We start from the raw sequence: 17419 nt of genomic DNA, 5'->3' as shown, positions 1-17419 counted from the left end.
ATATACAAATACTCTTCTAAAACTGTTTCAAGAATAACTTTTGTGAGATAGATTTCAGTCAAATCCGACAATGAAAAATATTATTTCTTATGTTAAAAATATTATTTTTCATTTAAGGTATGGATGAGTCGACCCGTCTCACATAAGACCTACGCTTATATAATTTTAATTTTAAAATATATCTAAACACTTCTAAAGTACTAACTGATTTATTGAACTTGCTAATATTATTTTTACGGCAATCATTCATTTAAACCAAATTTATTAGCATATTAGTGCATTCAGTCAATATAAAGTATTCATCTTCCTATCTCCAAAAAAAAAAAAAAAACTATTCATCTCCTAACATTTTCAATTTATTGAATATATAAAGCTAATTAATTAGCATATCAAACCACGATGGCACTATGGAGAAGCTTAAAAAGATTGAGATTTACATTCAATGCAATATATGACAACCATTTCTATTTTTGGCAACCAGACCTGAACGATCCCAAAAGAGTTGTTCAAATTCGAACGTTAAATTGTGTTTTTAATAATTGGAAAAAAATATTAATCTTTATATACATTCTTAAGAATGTATGGAAAAAAATATGGATGTAATTCAGATATATGCATGCATATATCTTATATGTAAATCTCAAAACAATATCTCATTCACATATAAAAGAATAAATCGTTTATAAGGAAAAAAAAGTGCAGCCACACAAGGATTTCGACGGGTGCAAAATGGAAGTGTTGACATACATTTGGAGTGTTACTCTTGGTGTAGCATAACAATCATCCAAATAACGATTGTAAAATGATTTTGTCAGTAATCACCACATTTTAATTGATCCGCAAACATAATATGAAGAAAATTCGAAGGATGTTCAGTGAAAAACCAATAAATTAATTTGAAAACAAAAAACGAAACAGGCTGGGCTGCGGCGACTAAATAAAATTTATGGCAATATCTTTCAAGCTTGTGTAACAAATTTGCTTCAGGTGAATTATTCATGTAAAACACAGCATATTTCACATACCATCTTCTGTTTTAGATTCTCTCTGTGTCCGTAGAATAGATGGGAGAGGCGCGATGACTTCAATAACCTTCAAAATGAAAATAGATTTGTTTAAACTCCAGCGTGATCAAGCTTCTAATCCCTGAAATCGCATTCAGAAAAGTAGTCGTTCTTGTTTTAGTCGTAGATTAACAACTTAATGCATTTTGGCGGGAGTGAAATGTACCAATTTGAGAAACTAGGCACAAAATGTGAAATTTCCTAATTGCGAGGCGATTAATCTTATTCATAGCATTCCCATAATGTCTGCCCCTGATCCGGGCCACAGAGAGTATAGAGTTTCAGTGACACACATGACAATTCCATGAACTTATCAAACTCCTACAGCAGTATATACTGTCTTAAATTAAATGTTAAGAGTATCCATTTTTTGGATGCCCCTATATAACTCTTTTTTTTTTGGTAGAGTAGCTTGCTGGTCGTTTGGGTGGGTAACTGACCGCATTGCAAAAAATGATACGATGCAACACTTGTTAACGAGAAATTTAATCGATTCTCATCCAACTTCTCATGTAACATGAAAAGACTTCATCGAAGTTCATTCAGCAAAGTATATGAAAGAATAATGTGTGAACTAATATGTATACACACCTCGTGTGTCACTGGATGGGAAAAAACTACACGATGTGCATGCAGATGGTACCCACAGTCTCCAGGTACAGGTTTCTCAGGTCTCTGATAACCTCTAAAAGGGGGAAACATAGAGAATTAAGTGTGTAAGCAAATCAACACGGGAAAACATGATATATATATATATATATATGTGTGTGTGTGTGTGTGTGTGTGTGTGTGTGTGTGTGTAATTCGTTAAAAACAATTCTCACTTCATCCATAAATTGTGTGTGTTTCAATAATCAGTTGAGCCCTTTGCACCACTCAACTTTTGATAAACTCCATGTGTTTAACTTCAACATAATGGATTATACATTCCGGATAATCATAATACATAACAGAAATTACAGGTAAGGTGAAAGAAATTCAGTATAACATGTTATAAGTTATACCCGTCTTGAGCAAAACACTCATCAATTTCATGATTGACACATTTTGGCTGCCCACCTGTACAATAAAGAGGATCGCCTGCCGAACAATGAAAATTAGATGTCAGATCATCTTTACTCGTACAAGTCACAAATCAACAAATATTTGATTTCAACAGGTATAGAATTTTTCACTATACAAAAGTAACTTCAAATTTAGAGGTATATTTGGTTCTTGGAAATTAGGAACATCATCGAGTAAGATGTATGTACAGAAAAAATTCACATTCAATGGTTGTGGATATCAGATCTTTGTGAGCATTGCTTGTTTCCAGTTGCTGAACATTTACTAGGTGTATGTTTACAGTGATGAATTTATTATTGCTTACTTTTATATTATATGTTTTACAAACGGACTTCCTTTATAGTTGAATTTGTTTCTCGAAAAGCAGTTCAAAGTTTTTAAAATTCCCTGTCCAGAGGAAACACATTAATCCAAAAACAATGTTGCACTGCAGCTACCAATTGTTAGTTGCTCACATTTACTAGAGGAAGCGGCATGTTGGGAAAAACCTAAAACTTTCAAAGTTCTGCCAAAACACAACGTAGTGTTCCAGTACTCAGCAAGAAGGTCGAAAAATTGTAAATAAGAGGACAGAGTGATGCTGAAACAAACAGCATGGTTTTTGAAGTTTAAAGACTGAGATTCCCATAAAAATAATTACAAAAACAAAATCCAGTTCTATGAAGTGTATAATTGTAGATTAAGGACACAATGAGAGCCACCTTTTGAGAGCAAGAAAACACCATTGTTGGTTGAATGAAGCTTAAATGAATTTTTACTACTAATTTTACCCGCATTGAGAATGTGAGATGTTTGTGAAACAAAAACATAAAACCTATTTCAAATATACCTATGAGTGGATGCCCAATGAAAGAGAGATGAATGCGAATTTGGTGTGGCCTTCCAGACTGAATTTCAACCTTTCAACAGAGGAAATATAAAGAAGGTAAATTCTTGAAAAAATTTGGTGCACGGTGAAGGAAGGAAAACAAAGCATAATCAATCTTCAATGTCATAAAGTTAACTGTCAGCAAGCAGTTCACCATTGAAATAAAATAGAATGAAAAATGATCACTGTGAAGTGAAGTTTCTTCGGGAAAAAAAAACTCAATACCTTAAATAGCTCAGCAACATCTCATAGGTACAATATATAAAGAAGGTTAGAAATATACAGGCATATACTAGCATACTACTAATCAGCATTCAGCACACCTGAACCAATGTGGAATTGCCCAGTAAATCTCTCTCCAAAACATCAACTTTACTCAAGGCTGGTTTCCCTGGTAATTTTTGTTTTAGAGGACAAAATTATTTAAGCACAATAGACTGGTAGAAGAAAAAAAGGGACAAAAAAATTATATTGATGTGGGATGAAAAAGTCTAGAGAGAATTTACAAAACCGGAACCAGAGGCAACATATAATCCCTTCGCAACACCGGGATATTTCACCAGCCCAATGGGCTGATCAATGGTAACCTGCATAGAAATAATTCAATTCATAATTATGAAAGAAGCAATGATGGCAGAACTGACTACTTGCTCACCATGCAGAAGTGAATAGGTGATTTGTTTTCTATCTTGGAAGTAATAAAGAAACAATGGATGGAGAACTGAATGATAAACAAAAGATTAGCACTATTATTACCTCATCCGCAGCAATCACCCCACTTACTAGGGCTCGATATTGTTTTGTAGATATTCCTTGTTTTCATCCGGAAATCATTTTTCCTGTATCGTTGCAGCATTGTAGAATTATTATATCATCCGTACACTTAAAAATCACCAAAATTTCCAAAAAATTCAATGAAAATTGAGCAAAATAGCGAAAAAAATTCACCGTACTGTCTGAAAGAATTCAATGGCAGTTGAGAAAAATACTGAAAAGAAGATACTCAATTACCTACAGATCTCCAAAACAGCCGTCCCATCCGCGAAAAAAGCCGCAAGACAAGATTTTGCGAGCTTTGTCTTTGCACAGAGTAATATACCTAGTACCACATAGGAAATGACAAACAACCATTTTGACACGATCTTCCAAAACAGACTATTATTTATCATCCACTGATGGGTTAATACAAAAGGAACTCTGAAGCTGAACACCATGAACTGACAAAATAAAATCTGATATAAGTACAAGAATCTACTGAGACCAACCAGATGTGCCCCTCCCCAGTCTATGAACTGGAACTGGATGGGGCTCCTTACATCCTGATGTGGTTGCTGCATGCCGTTGGAGTTGTGTCAACACAGTTCGCTGCTGGAATAGTCCTCCAGGCAGAACTTGTAATCCCGAGGGTTTATTAAGAGCAATCTAAATCAAGATATTACAAAAGTAAAAAAACATAAAGGGGACTGGTTTCAGAATCTGAATACGCAACAGCACAAAGTAGCATCATAACAGTTGCAATAAGATGAACAAGTAATCTGATTCATATGGTTCACAATAGAAAGAAGCATCCCAATTCAAGTTCAGATTTTTACCACATCATCATCCTCGTACAAAAATTCCAGCATGTATGGAGCATCAGGTTCTTTCCAAGGAAGACGGTGATATGCTAGCTCTGCACCACTTCTGCAAAAACATTTTATCTAAAGAATCAAAATTCTTTCTTAAACCGCAGATACATGGCAAAATACAAAGTTTAACCATATACACACCTGAGAACTGTATCAGGTTCTGTGACAACGCAGCCATTTACTGTTATCTGCTTCTTATGAATTCTTTGCAGCCAGCTGTTCAACAATCAGTAAAAAGATCAAAAAATTCCAGCAACCCGTAGCAAAAACAGGAGGGAATCTAACGCTCGTATCCACAACCAAAATACTTGGAGCTTAACTAAACTTCTTGGATTATTATTAGAACCAACTCAAAAAAACAAGAGAACTTAATTATCACCCGTGTAAAGGAGCTGAATTCTTGTACTTCCTGGAGTAGTATTCGATTATAGATTCACCTACAAATGAAGACATAAAAAAAAATCATTCAACATGCACACGATTCATGAATCTATGTTCCAGAAAACAGGGATACTTTATACTGGAACACGCTATTCATACCGGCATCGGAGTGGCCGACGGTATCATGGTAGCATATGCCGTCATTGAATTCCGGCCATGGCTCTCCTACCAACATATTCGATGGATTTATTAATTATCAAATAACTTTAAAAAAAAAAATAATGTATTTCAAGTAGCCGGGGATCGAAACCTCGGCCCCTTGAGTTTATTACATTTTTTAATTTTTTATTTAATTTTGACGAATATAATTATTTTTTATATTATTTGAAAAAAAAAACTTGATGATATTGATTAAAAAAAATAATAAATCATATGAAATAAATTAAAAGTAGTTATGTTAAAATTTTAAAATTAATAAATTTACAAACAATAATAACGAATGATAATATTATCAAAATTAGGGATTAATAAAATCTTGATTAAATCAAAATGACCACCCACAATACCCATTTAATTCAAATATTAGATTTAATTCATTCGTAAATATGATGTTTTTTTTTATAAAATCATATGCAAGAATTTGTGTGAGACGGTCTCACGGGTCATATTTTGTAAGACTGATCTATTATTTGGGTCATCCATGAAAAAATATTACTTTTTATGCTAAGAGTATTAATTTTTATTGTGAATATCGGTAGGGTTGATCCATCTCACAGATAAAGTTCGTGATATCGTCTCACACAAGACCTGCTCAAAATCATATAAATCAATTTATTCAGTCTAATTTTGATCCTTTTTAATAAGATATCGTTAAATCGAATAAATTGACTTTCTAAATAAAATTCGATATTTTTATGTTCAATGTTTTATTAGATTTTTTAAATAAAATTCCAATATTTTAAAGTTTAAAAATTAACATGAATTTTTTTTTTTAAAAAAAAACCAAAACTTGTTAAAATAAAATCCCATAAAAACACGAAGCAAATTAAAATTGGTTGTTTTTATTTATCTGAGTTAATCAAAAATTTGGTAGAACAAATTAAAATAAATTTTCTATAAAAAATCTGATAAAAATCGAATACTAAAGATTTAAAATCATCAACACATTTTGTATTCAGTTTAACGTTTTTTAGTCAGTCCGCGTATAAGAATGAGAAGGCAGAATGCTTCTCCAGAAAAGGTCAAATGCATCAAACACTTGATTGTTCTTGAAAAAACAAAGATCATCGCTGAATATGTTATGTTAATGTCCCAAAACGCTTCGCCTACACTGGAGCTGATCTGTCTTATGATCTCTTGTACTCACTCAGGCTTCAGCTCATAAGATCCTTGATTCACTCCCTAGTTATTGTAGACGCACAGGAGCTTAAGCATGTCTTTTAGAAATTGCTGTCAATAAGATCGGGACATGAGTTGATAGCACATGAGGCTAAGGTCAAGGAAAATAAAAGAGAGCATACCTCAGGCTGATCAGTCTCAAGAATCAGTTGTTTCAGTGTTCAGTTTGGTTGTTTCTCAAAAAGCTTGAACATGATCGTTTCCATCTCTTCTTGTTCTTTTTCGTTTCTGGTCCCTTTGCTGGCATCTTCTACTTATCCTGTCCAAAAGTTACATAAGGTTTTATTCATTTCTATGATTAATCATTAGGCAATTTGTTGTGCACAACCAACAACTAAAGAAAGTCATTGGATGAGTAAAAGTTAGAAGGTAAGATTAATCACTGCTGTTCCAAATGCCTTGACATCCACCATTCTGAACATCGGTCTCATGTGATTCCACTCCACTGTCATTGTCAATGATCTGCATAAAATGCAGGGAAAGAGAATATGATAAGAACAACTTAACATGTTCAACTGTTGCTTTTGTGATAAAACCAAAAATAGAGACTAAACGAATGTTAGCTCGATGTGAACAGAATTAGGACCAGAAATTTCACTTCCTAATATGTGAAACAAGCATAAAAGTTTTTCAACATGTCCTGAAAATACCATTTGTTCTGGAAGTTTCAGATTCAATTCGAAAGCAAAGAAAAAAGAGTGAGCAGGTCCCAAGAACGGTGAGGAAAAAATAAAGTTTTTCCTTGTATTAACATTCACAAACTTAATAGCCAACAGAATAAGTGAAGTAAAGAAGTGCCAAAAATTGAACACGCTAAGAAAAGCGGCCCTCTGTACTCGGATTTTGAGAAACAAGTGCAAGTTGCAAATTGAACAAATGACTGAAATATAACAGCTGTCACCATTTTTTCAATATCAAATCCGCAAACTTATGAATACCATCTAATCTTTCACACTTTTGTAAAGACATTAAGCAATTGAACACACTAAATCAATTCTTTACATTGAAAGAGGAATTTTGGGGAGGGAAGTGTATCGGGTATTGTTTCCATGGGATGATATACTTGGTAGGAGTGAGTGACAGATGGAAGGAACGACCTGAAGGAAATATGTTTTTAAGGCCGTGTGGTTATTCATTCAAGCTTTCGTTTCTCTTTTAAATGGGTGATTTTCGTTCATATTTCCCCGAGAGAGTGAAATAACCAACTCCATTTACAAGACTCCCTCCATGGAGCATAAGTTCTAAACCCATCATTAACTTTAGCATTAGCACAAAACGGGATCAGAGATATACAAAATCAACTACCCAATTCTTGACATTAAACCACATTGGCACATAAGCAAGTAATAGATAAAGGATAAACAAAGCAGAACCCAGCTCTCAGTTCACTACCAGGGGTAAAAGAAACTACAAAATTGTAAATTAGCTTGAACAGTACACCATACCCCGATTTGAGAATAGAACTTGGAGATCAAAAGACACACAGAGCAAACCTGTAAAGTCAAATCTGCTTTAACCCAAGCCATGCAAAACAAACGCCTAGTTAAACTTAAAAGTTGCACGTCAACGATAAATAATTGACAACCAAAAGTTCTGATTTTTCTAAAAATGAGAAAACGGTCCAAAGACCTCGAGAAAACTATAAGAAAGCAAACAAAATTGAGTAGTGACTGGGAGAAGAGTCTCCCATGAAATCATCCTGAACCAAAGAAAAAAGGCCTTGACAGTATCCAAATGGCTGTTGCTATTCTTCACCACCGCGGCGGCGTCATTGTTCGCTCTTTGATCCGCCATCAGATTTGGGAGATCACTCTGTTATATCAAATGAATTAGTTTCTGCGGTTTTTTTGTTTCTCTTTCTGCGGTCTCTTTTGTTTCTTTTTCGATTTTTTTTTAATATCAAAATTGGCATATTATTATTATAAAATAAATCCTCTATGAATTATACAAATATCAAAATGAATGGGTAAATAAAAAAAAAACCGGTGTCCCTCGTTGCTATGTCTACGTTGGTGAAATATGTATTCTTGTGATCAAACATTTCTTTTACGAATCTGTCATACAATATTTTACTTGATTTATTAGTTTTTGAATTTATCCGATGCACTTAAAGATGCTGCATGTACTTAACACGACTCTTATCAGTTATATATTTATTATTGTGATCCGCATACTAACACGACTCTTTCTATGCAGTCACACTGGAGGATACATAGGCCCTTTCAAACTCGGAACACTTGCCAATTTACAGATCACTATTTAAAAAAAAAAAAAACTAGTTATTCATCTACTGTTCCGCATTCACGATAAGCCAAATAAGAACATAGAGACTGAAAATTCTAATCAAAACTTTTGGATGTATATCTTATAATATTCCAATTTCGCGAATTCAAGCCATTGCACTTTCATCCTTGTAAATATCTCGAATAGGGAAATGCCCTGCCTAACTCAAAAATAAAAATACACAAATCTTATGTTTATATTATATTTTACCAAGAATCTCTTAATCCATTTCAAAAATTGTATCTTCCTCGAGTACATGGACGGGCACTCCCGCCTCTACTCTTGGATTATGATATCATGTCCAGAGAACCAATTTGAGATCCTCAAAGAACACAGATTACAGCTAGAAGTAGCTTCACCTCACTGTCCTCTTTTCCGCCTTTCAGTGGCTTTCTCCTGGAGACTTTTGTAGTAGTTGGTAAAAGATTTGTTGAGGCTGGACTTTTCAAGCTGCACATTTCCAACAAGATGTTAGTTCCAATCACGCCCATTCACTTGAAGAGGTATTGATATTGATGGCCGAATTCATAACACACAAACCTGAAGGAAAGAGTCCACTGATTGGTGATCGTGTGGAGAGAAAGACATCTCATCTCTTTTTTGTTGCACAAAGTTCACATTCTGCTCCACCTGCAGATCCAAAATAAGCATTCATACTTATGGACATTCCTTTACCCAGAGTTCTTTGGTAGGTTACATGGGACACACTTCTTGCTTTATCTGACTCCTTACATCAGTTACAGAAGTAATTACTAAATGCCACATACATATAAAGTTACGATATAGAATCATGAACAGTTGTATTAAATATACAGGCACAAATAGAATGAGTACCTGGTCAATCAAATGCTTCACCAAACGACGTGAACTCTCAGAAATCGTGGTCTCAATAAACTTACGCATACAAATAAGTGGAATACAAGCTAGGTCAGGGAAGGAAATATGACAGCTCCATTGAGCAAAATGCAGTGACAGCTGTTCAATAGCTGAGCGTACACATTCCTCTTGGAAATGTTTTGATTTCAGGTAGTGCTTGGGCAACTGTAGAGGTTAATTCACAATTAATGTCATGAAGGTTCTGAAATGCATTCTACTTTAAAAAGTTTTGAAAAGGAATCAGTCAACCATTTTGATGTGATAGAGTAGGTAGAACCCCTAACCTTCAGGACCGATGCAATATTGAAGTTATTTTGAGCTTTTCTATTTTCCTTGACAACCTTGTATTCCAAAATATCCAACACCAATGAAGCAAGTGGAATAAAATTACCACTGGAACTGGAGAGACAATTTAGCCATTCAATGCACTTAAGTCTCAAAGGGAAATATCTCGGACCAGGAAACATGAGAGCCAGGGCATATATAAGTTGAACGGTCATAAAGAATGAAGACTGCAGATCATAGTCATGTATGTAGGTTGATATGAACCTAACCCACAAATCTATGCAATTAACATATTCCCAACTGCAAATCCTTTTAACAGCTTCCTGTCTTGCAAGAAAATGAAAACAAATATGTAACAGAACTTAATAAAAACAAATAAATAGCAGAAAGGAACAAGAGTGGTAGCTCCATCACGAATTTTTGCAGATCAAGGAAGAAGATTCATAATCCTTATATTAAACTGACGTTAATATCAGACTACCTTCGTCTTTGTTTGCAACCCCCACTGCATTAGTTTTGTAAGTTGACTAATAGAAGCAGCAACTCTAACAGATGATTTTTGCACATCCAGGGAGCACAAATCAACTATGGAATCTCTTAAAAACCGCATATGTTTGATATCGGTAATTTCTTTAACTCTTGACCGAGAAATAAAAGCTACCATAGATTTTGACAAGCAGGTGGTAAAACTAATGGAACTAAACATGGCAGCAGCATCTCGTATGATAAGCAAGGAAGCTGTTGATAGAAATCCTCCACATGTTGCCCACAGCTGCACAGTCACCTGTTTAAAAAATTAGAATTGCTAGAATCAGATTACTTACAATAAAGAAAAACTGTGAAATTATGTACAAAAGCATTATTTTAAAATATTATTTGATTGAATTCCAAAAAGGAATGTCCAGACCCATGTTAAGTTTATGTTGTCTAACTATACATCCAGGTAATCCATCCATGTTCGTCCATAAGCATATTAACATCCATAACTAGAATGTGCCCTGGGACTCGGTAACTTGTAATAACAATCTCCACCAAAAAAATTATAGCTTTACACTCATGTTTAGGCTGAGCCAGATACATTGATTACATAACCACCTAACGGCCAAGTGCTTTGATTACATCCCCAAATTAACTCAACCTTTTCTTAAAAGGCTAATTACATAACCACTAAATCCTAACGGCCAAGTGCTTTGATTACATCCCCGAATTAACTCAACCTTTTCTTAAAAGGCTAATAGATGGCATTTATACCAAGTGGGATTCTCCTTGAACAGATAGAAATCCCAATACCTGCCTATATGTGGCCCACCCAAAAGAAACATAACAAAAGCACAATGATTGCATAAATTCATAAGCATGAAAAAAGTAATCGAGCATGACAAATAATAAATAAACAAATTACATTTGTAGGTGTTCAAAAAAAATACCTTCATCAGCCTTTGTACCAGTGATGGGAAAGCAACAAAAAATATTAGAGAAGATCTGAACCTCGTCAGAGCAAAAGCCAAAATATCTCTGTCAGTAACCTGATCCAACAGAAACAACGTACTTCTCAAATATGACTTGATAAGTGGTTTCAAACTTTCCCATTTTGAAGCTTTTTTCAGTTCCAATATTGTCTCTTTGGTGCAATTTGAAGATGATAACTGCAACAGCCCTCGGAATGTGTCATCTGCATTAGAAAGTATGAAAACCAGAATGTTGCAGAAGGTTTCGCTGTTGTCAATCCTATGGCCAATTGATTCAGCTCCATAGTGGCACGCTGTGCGATAAGCATTCAGCAGACTAATGAATGCAGATTGGCTACAGCCTTCTCTTATCATTTGAAACCATGTGTTAACAATACTATTTGTCAAGAGTTTCCCCTTCTCTGTGGCCTGGCCACCTTCACCCAATTCCCCATGATCGCTCCTATCTTCATCTGAGAACTATAGAAAAAGAAAAGAAAGATGAATATAATGCATGGAAAAATGTCAATACAAGGTAGGAAGAAAACGTATATATTGCCTAGTTGAGTATAAGTTCAAAACCAGTCATTATCAAGCAACTTTAAAAATAATTTCTCGTGCATATCCAGGTAATAATCTAACAATAATGTGAATCTACATTTTTCAGTCTGGATATTGTCAAGAATGAATATGCAAAGAACTATGCCATATAAAATCCCAAAATAAAAATGACTTGTAGAGAAATAACTGTCTGATTCAAGAAGGCATCCGCATTAATGTAAAAAAACACAAATTAAACAGCATATTATTCCAAACATGAACATTTAAATATGCCATCCAAAAAAAAAATAGTGGGGGAATTAATTAAAAGACAGTTAAACATCTCACCAGATCTACATTTGGAAATGCTTCATTGCTGCTGTTGTAGTTTTTTAAGAACTTACTGAATTCAGGATCCTGAAATGCTCAAATATAAGTGCTCCAACAAATAAGATACTATAAACATTTTATAAATTTATGAAAGATCAAGAGTTTAAGAGTTTAAGTGATACAAAAGAAGAAATGAGTAGGCATCCAAAGGAAATAGGAGGAAAATCCAAAAGAATGGGATATCGCAATCTTAACAAAACATACAGTTAAGATAGAGTGAACTAATATTGAAGTGCACATAAGAAGCACACAGAAAGTGTGTGCATGTCTGTAAATGGTCAGTTTAGAAGCAAGGAAAATTCACACAGATTGGCATAGAAAATCTTCGACAAAGATAAGCCAAATGATGCTATACCTCATGAATAAATCAAAGGAAATGAAGCAAGGAATAGTTGTAGTGAACAGTTCATACAAGTAGTTAAAGAAAGAAAAAGCAATTCACATCATCAGTATGTGCACGGTGCTGGAATTCACATATTAATGGTACAAAATTCCAAATTTCCAATACTAACGGCACAAAACAAATATACATTGAACAAAAATACCTCCCAGACCACAAACACGAATCTACCTTAGAAGTGGCATGACTCTCTTTTGATAAGAAACCAAAATCAATTGGTGCCCAGTAAAAATGTATAGATTGATTCCGTCAAAGATATAGTTCCTAAACTAGCTGATAGATCCATTCAATAATGCAAGGATTTCAAAACTACCCACACACACCCCCAAACAAACTCGACTAATATTATTTATCAATCCCAACTATCCTGTTAATATCTTGAAAGTCTGTTTGGATACGTTCAGGGTGGCTGGCACATGTTGCTTGGTTGAAACATTAGTCAACACAACCCACCACTCTCGATTTATTCTTAGATGAATGCCTTATTGATCTCCGAATGATTGGTTTTGTCATAATGACAACATTGGAAAAAGGGTCCAAATACCAATAGGGGATTTAAACCAATCCACAGTTCAAAGGTGTTTCTCACGAGAAAAAGAGTTATAATCTCCCTTCAGTAGTAGTTTAGTCTTCCCCCATCCCCATGCACTAGGTAATCATATCGTAGCTTTGCTAGGTTGTCAAAAACCAAAAGATAAGGTAGACACTTGTATAATTAAGTTTTGATTATATTATCTAATTTCCTCCAAAATTTCGTGTATCTAGCATGCCAGCATGGACATGATCATACTAGCAATGAACATCAATCATCAAGTTTCACCATATGAAGGACTTGTAATTGCTCATGTAATTTTGAATCTACATATCATAAAGAGAAAATCACCTTCCTTTTCAATCTATCCAGCTTCTTCTTCAAAATGGCCAAATCGGTAGACAAATTTTGGTTCCGAGCCGAATAGGTACTAGTAGCTGTCTCCTCTGCATACAAGATTTCATGGTAAACAAGTAGATATTTTGATTGGGAAATAGAAAAATATAAGTTATTAGAATTAAGAAAATTTATGGGAGAAGAGACCAAGGTTTTTCTCAGTCACATTTTCTTCAACATTCGAACAGCTTGAGCCCTAAATACAAGAGTGCACAATCAATGGTAGGCAAATAGATTTTAGTCATGTAATTGACATTGAAGTATAGTAAGTCTGAAACCTCGAAAAGATAACCACCACTATCTGATTCATCTGCGACGACGTTATCGTCATTTTCGGCGAACATTGCATCAAGAGAAATATGTTCCGTAACTCTGGATTCAGTGCCCCTGAGGACAAATGTAGACATTTATAGTAGAAAATCATAGTTGCATGATTCTCCGAAGGATCATATAGCATTTCCAAGAGCATAAGGAAGACCTTATAGACATAGAACGCATATTATCATTGCTGGTAGGCCAAATAGAGGAAGGTAGAAGATATGTATTGGTAGGATCCACAGCCTACCATCGAACACTCCACCCACTAGGTCTAGTCCAAATTAAAAAAATTTGTGCACCAGGAAAAAGTATTGTGACAGATCATTGATTGTGAAGTTGAAAATGCATGAACTATCTCATACTGAGTGTATGCTAACAGTTTGAAGACCGGTCGAAGCTCTGAACTTAAAATTACTCCTTAATTTCAAAATCAAAACATCTTATTGAAGTCTCTCATTTGCATTGTAGTCTTAGTTTATACCATGAATATTTTGTTAACAGAATAGAACACCAAAAGCCACAACATGAGACAAATACATCCAACTCATCTTTATTACCTTTCATTTGAAGGCTCCGTCAGACTAACCAATTTTTCCTTCTTGTCGTTCTGATCACCTTCTGCAGAACAAGTAAAACAAGAAATTATGAAGACTGAACAAGTAGTTATCTTTTCTCGGTCAATTTCAGAAGCATAAAAGCAATCACACACAAAAAGACTTTGCAAATCCCAGGATTTCATGGTTTAAATAATCTTTGTTTCGTCAATTCAGAAATCTCAGTGTATCTCGCACAAGTCTCAGCCACCACCCTTATTGAAAAAAAAACACAGAGAACAAAAGAAAGAAAGAAAGAAAAGAAACAAAAACCAATAGCGACTTCTGCTAAAAGAGGAATTCGTTAAAGGCACATTGATTATACGCCACGAAAAGAATAAAACTAGACCATTTCCAGACTTCATACTGACTAGAAACCAGATAATGTTAACAGTAAAAATGAATGGAATAGCACACACACATGCCAGTAAACAAATCAAGACCCAATAAGCATATTTTTTAAAAAACAAAACAAAGAAACATACATACAGAAAAAAAAGAGCTTAAAGGAAATTTCATTTTAACAAGTGAACAACGAGGGTCGATTGATGATATATAAAACACATAAATACATATAAAGATTATACAGAGATAGGGACAGATTGATTGAGTACTGGGCGATTTCTTCTTGAATAAAGCCTTGGTTTTTCGCCTCTGTTTCAGCACGGACTGAAGATTCTTCTTCGCAAATTTCCTCGCTTTTTTCCCTAGCTTCCCCATTTTCCTTATCCTTCGACTCACTGACAAGCAAAACTAGTAAAATAACATTTGGGAAGAGGGAAGAAACAAATTATCCAACAGACAAGTTCAGTTGAATTCATTTCCCCAAAAATAAGAAAATTGACCACCTCCGATATATTGAATTATGGACGCTGGCTTCACTTCCAACTGAAAGCTGCGGTATTCACGAATTGTGGTCCTGGAGTTCAATCCCTAGTGTATCAGAGAACGAGGTCGGAAGTAGGGTTTAACGAGAGTCGTTTTTTTAAATTCGAAGGGGGTTTCACAATTAAATGATATTCACTTTTTTTTTTCATTTGTTTTAGCGGAGATGTGTTTTCCATCTCATTTTTCCCAAGAATTTCATTCTCAACTCAATCCTCATTTTCTCTAATATTAATGGATGAGATGAGAGCGGGTTCAAGGAATCTTATTATTATTTGATATATTATTTTCGAGGTGGGTTCGAGAATCTCTTCTCTGTTTCGGGGTTTTCGAGCCGGGCCCTAAATCGCAGGGAAAATTGACATCTCTAGTCAATGGGTGTTCGTGAAGTATTTTGTGAAGAATATTTTTATATTTAATTTAATTTATACAAAATATTATTAGAATTTTAGAAAGCAAAACAAAACCACGAACTAATTAATTATTACGATTGTCTTTAACGTGCATGGTTTTTTTTTTAATGAACAATAATCATTAAATAGGTAAAAGAGAGATAAGGTTCAAAGACACTGGGCATCCCCAGGAGTATCCACATCCTACGAAATCATAAACATGTACATCCTAACAAACAAAACAAATGAACACAACATAATTAATTGGAAAAATCAATAACTTATGCAGCACACGGGAGCTTCTAAACACATGAACTTTGATCTTCAATATAACTCTCTGAATATTTGGCGCTTCATTGTCAAAAATCAGTCTGTTTCGGATGCTCCAGATGTGATACACCGTTGCTGCGAGAGCAACACAACGCATTTTATTCAAAAATGAGCTTCCACGGTAGACTCCTCGAAACGCAGTCAAGACAGCCGACGGTGAAGACATGATCTTTCGCATTCCAAGCCATGAACGAACAGTAGTCCATATTGTTTTTGAAATTGGACATTCAAAGAACAGGTGATTAACAGATTCATCTTTAAGCCGGCATAGAGCACATGAATTGTCTGAAAGGTAAGGCAATCTATCTCGAGTGAGTAATTTTCTATGTGCTACAAGCCACAACACAAATTTGTGCTTCGGAAGAATGCAGCTCTTGGAGATTAGAGGTTTCCAAGGCCATCCATTCCAACTGCCAACAAAAAAATCATAAGCTTTAGATAAGCCTTTCATGGAGCCAAACCAATGACCTAGTGCTGTGACCACCGCTTGAACAGATCCATGAGCATGTAGAATCTCATCTCGTATAGCAATAATCTGCTTAATAAGTGGTGATTGCTCTGATTTCCATTTCCAGCACCACACATTTTGTGAATGGCTGTAGACATGATTAACCCATTTTATCCACATGCAATCCTTTTTCATGTGAATATTCCAAAGAGTCTTTGCTAGAAGAGCTTTATTCCAGGCTTTTAAATTTTTAAGACCCAAACCTCCTGACTCAATCGGTTTGCATAATGACGCCCAAGCAATTGGAGGATGCTTGGACGTCCAAACAAATTTTCGACATAACGAGTAAATGCTATCAATTATGCGCATAGGTATAGGTAATATCGATAACCAGAAACATTCCACACCCTGAACAACTGACCTGATAAGCTCGAGTTTCCCTGATAAGACAATGAATGACTTGGCCAAGAACTGATTTTTTTTGAGATGGCATCCATTAGAAGGCTATAGTCCGATGCTCTAAGGTATCTAGAAGCTAGTGGAATTACCAAATAACGAAATGGTAAAGAGCCAGGTGCAAATCCAGTAAGCTCAATAATTTTCTGCCGCACTACATCTGAAACACTCGCCAAGTGCACATTAGATTTCAAAATATTAATTTTCAGACCAGCCATATCCCCAAACTTACTCAAACATCGCATGATCATAGAAACACTATAGACATCCCCTCGAGAGAAAAACAATAAATCATCTGCATATGGTAGATGAGTGATATGTAGATGATTGCACTTTGGATGGTAACCGAAATGAGGATCCTTATGCAGTTCCTTTAACTCACGAGAAAGTACTTCAATGCACAAAGAGAACAAATAAGGAGATAGAGGATCACCTTGTCGAAT

General features: G+C 34.9%; 2 protein-coding genes and 1 long non-coding RNA gene across 6 annotated transcripts; all 3 read right to left on the bottom strand.

The window, feature by feature from the left end:
* Nucleotides 1-925: 925 nt before the first annotated feature.
* On the bottom strand, nt 926-5258 carry LOC142533544 (RNA pseudouridine synthase 5). The gene is given in 14 exon segments (XM_075640355.1): nt 926-1092; nt 1656-1749; nt 2069-2144; nt 2959-3028; nt 3321-3388; nt 3509-3584; nt 3754-3801; nt 3803-3836; nt 4009-4096; nt 4263-4419; nt 4590-4680; nt 4767-4841; nt 5005-5062; nt 5166-5258. Coding segments are annotated over 14 exon segments (1086 nt in total). The 5' UTR covers nt 5242-5258; the 3' UTR covers nt 926-1017.
* A 1110-nt stretch (nt 5259-6368) lies between these two features.
* Nucleotides 6369-8256, bottom strand: LOC142533954 (uncharacterized). Of its 3 annotated transcripts, none has more exons than XR_012816852.1 (3): nt 6788-8256; nt 6527-6663; nt 6369-6455 (listed from the first exon to the last, which is right to left on the bottom strand). It is a non-coding gene; the product is annotated as an uncharacterized LOC142533954 (long non-coding RNA). The 3 variants fall into 3 exon arrangements; XR_012816853.1 differs by having other exon boundaries at nt 6527-6866; nt 7850-8256; XR_012816851.1 differs by having other exon boundaries at nt 6527-8256.
* Nucleotides 8257-9031: 775 nt separating this feature from the next.
* Nucleotides 9032-15471, bottom strand: LOC142532675 (protein REBELOTE). 2 transcript variants are annotated; one of them, XM_075639027.1, is made up of 13 exons: nt 15314-15471; nt 15080-15205; nt 14430-14490; nt 13833-13941; nt 13702-13750; nt 13510-13604; nt 12185-12253; nt 11276-11776; nt 10330-10632; nt 9848-10171; nt 9522-9728; nt 9228-9317; nt 9032-9137 (listed from the first exon to the last, which is right to left on the bottom strand). In XM_075639027.1, exons 2-13 carry the CDS (start codon nt 15183-15185, stop codon nt 9048-9050), a joined length of 2004 nt encoding a protein of 667 aa, XP_075495142.1. In that variant the 5' UTR covers nt 15186-15205; nt 15314-15471; the 3' UTR covers nt 9032-9047. The 2 variants fall into 2 exon arrangements, with proteins under 2 accessions (XP_075495142.1, XP_075495143.1); XM_075639028.1 differs by having other exon boundaries at nt 15311-15470.
* Between the last annotated feature and the right edge of the window lie 1948 nt (nt 15472-17419).

This window comes from Primulina tabacum, chromosome 18 (assembly GCF_025594145.1).
Source record: "Primulina tabacum isolate GXHZ01 chromosome 18, ASM2559414v2, whole genome shotgun sequence".
Lineage (NCBI taxonomy): Eukaryota > Viridiplantae > Streptophyta > Magnoliopsida > Lamiales > Gesneriaceae > Primulina > Primulina tabacum.
This window is presented reverse-complemented; position numbering and strand designations above follow the sequence as displayed.

Excerpts from the sequence above, each read along its gene's own strand:
- LOC142532675 (XM_075639027.1), bottom strand. The coding sequence starts at position 15,185 with ATGGGGAAGCTAGGGAAAAAAGCGAGGAAATTTGCGAAGAAGAATCTT. Across the intron at positions 13,751-13,832 it reads GTGGTGGTTATCTTTTCGAG|GGCTCAAGCTGTTCGAATGT; the intron begins GTTTCAGACTTA and ends TCTTGTATTTAG. Across the intron at positions 10,633-11,275 it reads TGGTACAAAGGCTGATGAAG|GTGACTGTGCAGCTGTGGGC; the intron begins GTATTTTTTTTG and ends TTTTTTAAACAG.